This window comes from Hyperolius riggenbachi, chromosome 2 (assembly GCF_040937935.1).
Source record: "Hyperolius riggenbachi isolate aHypRig1 chromosome 2, aHypRig1.pri, whole genome shotgun sequence".
Classification (NCBI taxonomy): Eukaryota; Metazoa; Chordata; class Amphibia; order Anura; family Hyperoliidae; genus Hyperolius; species Hyperolius riggenbachi.
Window position 1 is genome coordinate 207,156,631 of NC_090647.1, and position 9,776 is coordinate 207,166,406.

The 9,776-nt window shown below is 44.5% G+C and overlaps 1 protein-coding gene across 1 annotated transcript in view; it reads right to left on the reverse strand.

Moving 5' to 3' along the window:
- Positions 1–8,022, reverse strand: part of NALF1 (NALCN channel auxiliary factor 1) — a 663,538-nt gene extending 655,516 nt beyond the window's left edge. The window contains exon 1 of the mRNA XM_068268017.1: positions 6,383–8,022. Within this exon, the coding sequence (XP_068124118.1) occupies positions 6,383–7,117 (735 nt within the window). The 5' untranslated portion in view covers positions 7,118–8,022. The remainder of the gene's footprint in view (positions 1–6,382) is intronic.
- Between the last annotated feature and the right edge of the window lie 1,754 nt (positions 8,023–9,776).

The following is a 9,776-nucleotide window of genomic DNA, read 5'->3' on the forward strand; positions in this document are numbered from 1 at the left end:
CTCCAGAAGTGCTCTGTGTTTTGACAAACAATTTCCACAAAAGATAGCCTCTGGCAGCAGATGTTGTCATTGTATCATCTCTATTGCCCAACATTGTGACAGGTTTGCTTTAAATTGAGGGTGAAATGCAAAACACAGAAAATGTGTACTCGACTGCTTCCTTTTCCACATATAAAAGAGTGGAGATGACAGCAGTTGTACTACTACTGTGAGATTCTAACATGATTACTGCATGCATATAATTTACTGCTTGACAAAAATATAACTGCAAATCCAATTATGACTTAAGAAACTGAATTACGTCATTACAGCTCAGGAAACGTGGCAATAACTCTTTACTAATGCCAAGAAACTTCCTTTTACTGCCTGACTCTACAGATCTCATATGAAGGCCTTACAGCAAAGAAGAATCAATCATGGGCAGCACTTACTGCTAAGGCACAACTGGCAGATATATTTTGTAATGATTCTCTATCCAAATATTTGCTTTCCACTATTTTCTATTTCAGCTTTGTAATCACTCCTTTCCACACTTACTATTGTTTCAGCTGTTTTTACAAGGCATACAAGTGTCAGTGTCAGTGTATATTTAAAGAGGATACTGGATGAGAGATGTGTTAAAGTCAAATTAATTAAGGCTGCTTCCACACAGGGACGTTACAGGCGCACGTTAGTGCAGCCTGTAACGCTCCCCCAACGCACAGCAATGTAACACAAGTGGGCTGTTCACACTGCCCTCGTTGCGTTACATTGTAACGCAGCAAAGTGCTGCATGCTGTGCGTTCTTCGTTAGACTGCTTGCACATGCTCAGTCATGTTGGGGAGGAGGGGAGAGCGGCCGGGCACATGGCTAATTAATATTCACTGCACTCAGTGACGTGCAGTGTTTACTTCCTAGAGCGGCCGTTCTGTGCGGCGATTGGCCGGGCGGGACCACGTGATGCTGCATGCGTCCAAGAGTATGCATCACGGCATCACGGACGCCAGAATGAGCTGCACAACGCGGCTCACTCCAACGTCCACACCAGAGAGCACCAGGCGTTGCGTTAGGGGCACGTTATGTGCCCTATAACATCCCCTAAACGCAACGTCCTGGTGTGTAACTAGCCTAAAAGTAATACTAGTGGACTGGAAACAAGGACAAAAGGGGGGAAAAGAAGGAGGTAAATATGCCAAAAGAAAAGCATAGCTTCAGTGCAGAGCGATGCTAGTATATTTTTTTTAATACTGTAATGTGCAAAATCAATAAATCACAAATAAATCAACAAATCACAATAAATCACAAACAGATTTAAAAAAAAATCAATGCCCCATGCATTGCTATAAAATGCTGCATATTTTGCCACCTATTATTTCTCCAATTATACTATTGTACTCCATTTGCAGTTTTTGTTCTCTCTTGGAAAATGCAAAAATGACAAAAATCTAGAAAGTGGGGTAATCCAGGGCAATAAGGGATGAGCTGAGCAGACATTTCTCCCTACCTTCAATCATTCAACATACAGGATGCAGAGGTGGTGGCTAGCAAGCCAAAGCTACTAGCTGCCAATCACTCTGTCCGCCATTGATTTATTTGCACAGTTCTTTGTTAAAGGACAGCTGAAGTGAGAAGGATATGGTGGCTGCCATATTTGTTTTCTTTCAAACAATACCAGTTGCCTGGCAGCCCTGACGATCTATTTGGCTTTAGCAGTGTCTGAATAACGCCTGAAACAAGTATGCAGCTAATCTTGTCAGATTTGACGATAATGTCTGAAACACCTGATCTCCTACATGCTTGTGCAGGGTCTATGGCCAAAAGAATTAGGGGCACAGAATCAGCGGGATAGCCAGGCAACTGGTATGGCTTAAAGGACAACTGAAGTGAGAGAGATATGGAGGCTGTCATACCTATTTCCTTTTAACTGGAAAAAGGAAAAGAGTGGGTCCGCTTCAATGTCTCCAAAGTTTATTCAGGACTTATCCCATACAGGCGAACATGCACAAGCATTGTGCATGTTCGCCTGTATGGGATAAGTCCTGAATAAACTTTGGAGACATTGAAGCGGACCCACTCTTTTCCTTTTTCCAGTTCCAGCATTGGCTTAGGCCGCCCAGGTCCAGCTATGTCCTTTGCCGGAGTGTAGCGGTATACACCTCCACTCATTTACTATTTCCTTTTAAGCAATACCAGTTGCCTGGCAGTGCTGCTGATCCTCAGCCTCTAATACTTTTAGCCATAGCCCCTGAACAAGCATATGCAGATCAGATGTTTCTGACATTATTGTCAGATCTGACAAGATTAGATGCATGCTTGTTTCTGGTGTGATTCACTCACTACTGCAGCCAAAGAGACCAGCAGGGCTGCCAGGCAACTGGTATTGTTTAACAGGAAATAAATATGGCAGCCTCCATGTTCTTCTCACTACAGTTGTCCTTTAAAGGGAAATTAAATATGGTAGCCTCCATATCCCTCCCATTACAGTTGTCCTTTCACTGATCAGTTACCCACAGTTTTGATTTTCTACACAGTGCTGCATTGTGTTTGTCGCTTTAAAGAGAACCCGAGGTGGGAATTACTTTTACTATTGGGGCACAGAGGCTGGTTGTGCGCACTAAGACCAGCCTCTGTTGCCCCATCGTGTGCCTCCATGTCCCCCCTGCTCGCCGCTATACCCCCCGCATTGCTGGCTGTGTCGCCAGCTCAATGTTTACCTTGCGCTGTCAGTCAGCGCCGCTCCCCCGCCTCCTCCGCATCGGCGCCACCCGCTGCGTCACTTCCCTCCTATCAGCGGGAGGGAAGGGACACGGGCGGGTGCGCCGATGCGGAGGAGGCAGGGGAGCAGCGCTGACTGACAGCGCAAGGTAAACATTGAGCTGGCGACACGCTGCGTGTCGCCAGCAATGCGGGGGGTATAGCGGCGAGCAGGGGGGACATGGAGACACACGATGGGGCAACAGAGGCTGGTCTTAGTGCGCACAACCAGCCTCTGTGCCCCAATAGTAAAAGTAATTCCCACCTCGGGTTCTCTTTAAAGAAGAATTCCATGAAGCATTAGACATTTTTGAGAAGTAAGATAAGTTATTTTTTTAAACCCTTTCCCTTATTTGTAGTGTGCTTCAAAAAATATCGTTAAAAATGCCAATGTTTGCCTTTTAGTGGCTGTACTGTGTTTCATGAAGTTGAAGAGGTTTCTTCTGCTTCTTTCAATGGTGACAACTATAGTAAGAAATTTCTTCCAGCTAGAATTAGCCCTTTCTAGTGTCACTGGAGCCACCTTTGCTATCCTCAGAGCCATCAATTAGGCATACTAATGTATTCCTCTTAATAGGAAACCGAAATGTGAGACCCATGGAAGCTGCCATATTTATTTCCAGATGCATGGCAGTCATGTTGATATTTCTGGCCAGTAGGTCTAATAATCACACACCTGAAACAAGCATGCAGCTAATCTTGTCAGATTTGTCACAGACATCTGATCTGCATGCTTGTTCAGGGTTTATAGCTTAAAGTATTAGAAGCAGATGATCAGCAGGACAGCCAGGCAATGTGCATTATTTAGAAGGAAAAAAAACATGTCAACCTCCATATCCCTCTCACCTTAGGTTCCCTTTAAACCTGGTACACACATGCAATTTTGACTTGCCACTCATTGGCCGATTGTACCAGTTCCGTGTAGTATGAGAGGTTATCTGCACAATCAGTTCATAGTATTCAAAATCTGTTGGGCTTCATACTACATAGAGGTGGCAAAATTGGTCAGTGATTGGCCAATCAAAATTGAAGGTGTATATGCACCCTAAGATCAGCTCAGATTCTAGGGAACTGGCCACTAGGAATGGCATACCAAAATCCTAATTTTAAATACATAAAACATTTGCAGACAAATGTAAAAAGGAAAAGGGATTGAATATTATTTGTATTCCATCCCTAACTCAATGAAACTTCTTGGAGTTCTCCTTTAACTGGAATCAGTTATCTGAATACTCACGTGTAGTGGGCAGTGCCAAATACTGTGCTAGATATTTATTACAGCAAAGGGGCCTACATACACACTGATAGTACATACAGTATATTGTGCTTCTTGCTTATATGTTTTACAATGTATTTAGTACTCTTCACAGGTGCAGAGTAATTATGTGGCTTATAGCTCAAATGACTCATTCTTGGTTACTATCAGCAACAGGCCTGCTGACGCCCTCCTTTTACAAGGTCTTCTGTGATGTCATGAGTAACTGATAATCAAAGTCACTCTGGGTTACTACTATCAGCAACAGGCATGCTTGAAGCACTATTTTACAAGTAGCACAGTGATGTCATAAGTCATTCATTCATTACCTGAATCACTTCAGGCTACTGGCATATGGAACGCTTTCTTGATGTAAACATCTCTAATGTGATAAGCAGCCATTTAGTGCATATTACATTAAATTCAGTTCGCATTAACTTAGTTTAACTGAAACATGCAGACTTTCTACATTACTAAGGTTTTTTTCAATAACCCTATAGCAGCCATATGCTGCATTACCAGCAAAACAGCTGTATTAAACCAGGGATACCAAAAACTTGTTTTACTTTCCTTCACTAAACTGACATATTCCCTAAATAAAAACAAGGAACATCTTAGTAACATATTACTATGGCTTTTAGCCATACAACAAAAATATATAATACAGTGACAGAAACATATAATACAGTGACAGAAACTGCAATAACAAATCCATAAAAGGTGTGTGTGGCCTTGAAAACCCACACATGTTCTATAACAACTTTTTACTTCTGACCAGCATATGGCTGGCACTGGCAGATGATCTGTTTTTATCCATGATGCTTTGAAATCGCAACAATGAATCAGAATCCTGGTAATAGAATACTACATGTCCATCTATCAAGCACATGCAGTCCACTTCATACACTTTCAGCACCGCGGACAGCGCATTAGCAGCAACGCAAGTAAACAGAGTGAACTTCAGCACCCATTATCACAGACAGCACGCAGTCACTAGGTGAGCAATCACGCAAGACACTGTTAAATAGCAATAATATGCAGCACATATTGTACGGATAATGACAGGGTTAGGCCAAGAACACCAAGTCACCTCCTGAAAATGTCATTACAGGATATAGTAAAGATGACAGAATATACAGTAGGATTTCACAAACAGCCTTACAAGCATTGGACTAAAATACAGCATCACATACAGTAGCTACAACTCCCCCACCGACTGGTCTGTCTGATGAAGCACTGATATGTGCTTATAATTACAATGAGGCTTGATGGCACATTCTGGTAAGCAGGCCTTCCGCCTGTGAATTCTACAGCATCACTGTGATACACGCACCCATAAGTGTAGATGTCACTGTTTATATACACGAACCCACATAGAGAAAACTGTCACAAGTGACATAAGTGAGTATAGAATACATCATGCTATGCGAGGCAATATTATGTCACTATTGCATTGTATTTGGCTAACCCCCATTTGCCCTACTGCTAACCACCTCTGTTTTCTTAGTAAATGCCAAGAACAATGCAAAACAACCTGTTTATCATCAGCGTCTTATGGATGTTTTTAATACATCCGACAAGAGAAGCAAAGATTTGTGAAATACAGCAGCGGCCCTTTCCTTGCACAGAATCTCTATTGTAAATCCGCAGGGCAGTAAATCCATAGAGTTCAGGACCTGCTGTGATAGGATGTGTGTCATAGATTGAGTACCACTATAAGCCCAGCTCTCATGAAGTCCCTGTGTTTCATAATGACAGTACACACTCAACAGCCAGGCCCAGTAGAGGTACATAACAAATAAAAACCACAAATGTCTGCATTCAGACTGCAGTGCAACATCTGGGTCAACAAAAGTGTGTCATCCTCAAAGACAACAGGCATGCCACCTGTGAACACCTGCATTACCCCGATCCATAAACAGTGATGCAACACAGAACACGTCAAATGCAGGAAGGAAATCACACTTTGCCCCCTTAAATGCAAGCATTCTTCATATGCATTATGTCAGACTACATAAAATCCAATGTTGTGAAACAGTAAGGCAATCTGCATTGCACTGTACAGAACAGGTACACTATGCGCAGATAGGAACTGAAACAATGCCCAGGAAACATCAGATGTGCACATCGTTTGAGCTGAGGCCAAGTCAAGCCTTGCAAGTTCCATTGCAATCAAGCTATGCTTCAGACAGCTCAGTAGTAGTACACAACACATCCATATGGAACCAGGAGTAGGTAATGAACAGTTAGACATAATTACTCTGTCAAGTGATAGGCATCAGCTGTCAGTCTCTGGATATCACCAGCCACAGCCAACCAACTTCCACGTCCAGCCATAGAAGCAAAGGTTAGCCAAATCTACTAGGAAGTAACAAGAGGAACCCGATTCCTACCTTACAGTCTTCTGAGCAGGATTTCACCGAATACTCATCCGATTGTAAGTACTTCTGTAGCAAAACTTCAAATTCTTGGTATTTCTCCTGAGCGTGCTGGTCATAGCTTTTGAAAGCTTGTACGCATTGCCTACAACCAGCTACATCCCCATTCTCCATAAGGTCCCCACTACAGTTTACCGTGTCCAAACTGGAGAACCCAGAAAACAAATCCAAAAGTGTATAGGAATTACAAAAGGGTAGGTAAAAATGACTCAAGTTGTAGTGACTGGGCGCATAATTCCAGGCCCCCTCACTCAAGTTCCTACAGACAGATTCAGCATCGTCCACAACAAAACACTGACCAGATGGACTATGTGGGGAACAGGTTTCTGGCCGCCACAGAGGTTTGGTAGAATTTCCTAGAAAAATAGCATTTTTGCCTTGACTTAGGCTCTTTTGAGATGATTGAAGGGTAGGTGAGAGTGAAGGTCCTTCTACTGATGGGAACTGATCAGCCATGCTAGGTGACATTAAGGTGCCCTGCTCTTTGTCTCTGGTCCTTGTCAATTCCGCCTCAGCGCAGAACCACAAATGATCAGAGAGCAGAACTGTGAAAAACAAGAGAGATGCTAAAGACAGTCGCCATTTCTGAGCCCTCTCTGAATCAGTGAAAGGTTTTTCGTTCTCCCGGGGTGCAAACCAGATTCTGGAGCTGTCATCAAACTGCCGACACATCCAAGCACCCCTGGTCATATTTTGGGAAGGCGCTGCCCTGGCCGACTCCACCGTGAGGGCTCCTTGGCCAGTGTTGCCACAATATTCATTGACTTGAGGATTGATTGGCTTGTTTTCTGCCTTCCTTAGCTCTCTTTGCGCCTTAGACAGCGTTTGCCTACGGCAGGATCTGACTTCTCCCAGTGCTGTTGATCAGCTAGATCCATCCAATTAGAGGGGATAGAGACGGGAAGGCAGGCATGGTCACATCATGGTCATCCATAGCGTTCACGATAGGGAGAGATCTACTTACCAGTGACTGCATGCCTCTTGTCCGTGCTGAGAGCTCTCCTTTTCCGCAGAGCGCTCTCATCAGCCTTTCCCCTTCCTCCTACTGACAAGCCGAGCGACGATTGCAGCAGATTAGGATGGGCTTTGCTGCTGGCTTCAGCCGGGCGTCTTTTCCTTGGCGAATTGGGCGGAATACCCTGGGTTTTGCCTCCTGATGGCCACAGTCATCTTGGTCCTGTGCTAAGTTGCCGCCATCTTCGTCCTGAAACACTTTTTGGGGGGAGCTCGCTCTTCTGCGTCATCCCCGGCACCGAGCTCGCTCTATCCTGGCGCATTGGCAGCGCTGGGCTGGAGGAAGAGGCAGGAGCAGACAGGGGAGCTCGCACAAGGTGGATGGAGGCACACAGCAAGCACGCTGCACGGCTCTCTCCGCAACTTCCTGCTGATGCTACATGGCTGGGGCTGCTGGCGGATCACACTCCTTCATCAGGGATGCTGCTGCTGCTGCGGTGGTGGTGGGTGCCTGCCTGGTGATCGCCTGCATAGACTGCTGCTCACTGACGGGGCTCTACAGCAAGCTCAGCACTGGCTTTCTGATGCATGGATGGAAAGAAGTTCTCATGCAGCAGCATCACGTCTCCCGGGAGCACCCACTGAGGTCTCCCACAGATTAGCATTAACCCCTCTCTCTCAGGAGGATGTGTCACTAAGCACGCCATCTCTTTACAAAGGTGATTGATGAAAATGCAGCTACTTCCTCCATGAATACACTGAATGGATTGCATTCAGCTCCACAGCACTGGTAACAGTCTTGTTTGTGTCACTGGATGTCTGTGTCAGCGGCTGCTCAGTTCACTGACAACCCCCCATTGCAGCTGTGTAGGACTTCCCTTACTGTCAACTCAGCCTGAATTCATCTACCCCCCCCCCCCCCCCAAATGAATCGGTGTGTTTTTATCGCTAATATGTTGCTTCATGCAAGAGTTGTGTGATCTCCAGACTTCAGCAGCATCCTCTGATTGCTGCTACTGCAGTCCAATTCTCTACTGCCCCATAGTGTTACATTAAAGCTGACATCAACAGGCGAAAAACCGCAACACTACTACACTCAAATGCAACAGTTCTTTTACAGCGGGGAGAAAGACCATTGCTATGCAAAGTTGTATTTGCAAGCATCCTTTATATAAGGCTTCTGTCATGAATGAGATTTGTTGATGGTACATGTCCTTGCCATGCTGATATGTGTATGTGGGCAGATTGTCTTTTTTTATTATTGTTAGAGCTGGTACACTCAATGTTTAAAAACTGAAACATTTTAACTGATTAGTAGTTCAGCAGTTGCATTGTGAAAAAGCTTTCAGTTAAAATGCATAGATGTGAAATGACCCACAGGGCAACATGGTCATTACCTTCACCTGGGCTGCACATCAGTTGCCCATTCAGTTATAAATGACAACAACTGATTCTGTGTAAATCAGCCTATTAATGATACAGTTTCCAGATTGATCCGCCACCCAATCAATTGGATCAGCCATCGCTGATTGTGGCAACCGATAACAAATAATTGATGCATTGATTGTTCCATCAATCCGTTTGTACATCGATTCCACTGATTATTATTACGTTGATTGCCTTTTCCTTCCTGTTTGTAGGCCAATACAATTGTACCCAGCCGATTGCCATTATCAGATCGCCCATTTGATAATTCGGAAAATTGTATCGTTAATGGCCATCTTTAGAGCTGGTTTACGCTGAAAAAATGCTACCATTTAAATGATCAATTGTTTTGCACCAGTGGATTGTAAAAAAGCCTTCAGTTAAAATGCATAGATGTGAACTGACCCATAGGGAAACATGGACATTTCCTTCACCTGGGCTGCACATCATTTGTCTGTTCAGTTGTAACTGACAGCAGTTTAGTGTAAATCAGCCTATGGTTTCCCCCTCGGTAGTAAGGCTCCACACTGGCAACAGGAATTGACTCCTCTCTGCTGCAACACTATTGATGAAGGAGATCCGCTGGTGAATGACAAATGTGGGGGAATTAGTAGACGAGCACAAATGATCAGGGGAAGCCCCTCTCCCAGCTTGTCGCATTCCAGCACAGACTGCTCCTCCACTGCTGCTGCTCATGCACAATCCCCCCCCCCCCCCCCCCCAAATGCTAAGCCAGAGCTTGTGATTGCTTCTATGATCACTCTGCATTACAATGCCGTGAACTAGGTGAATGGAGGATTCCTCATCGAAGACTGAGACGCATGTCAATGATGAGAGATTTTACAGCTTACAACATACATTGCACAGGCTTCATTTTCTGCTCTCTTGCATTGCAGACACATAGATAAAACGTTTCCTTTGAAACTCCCATTAGCTAACGCGTGAGAAGCACTGAGCATCCTCGGAAAGG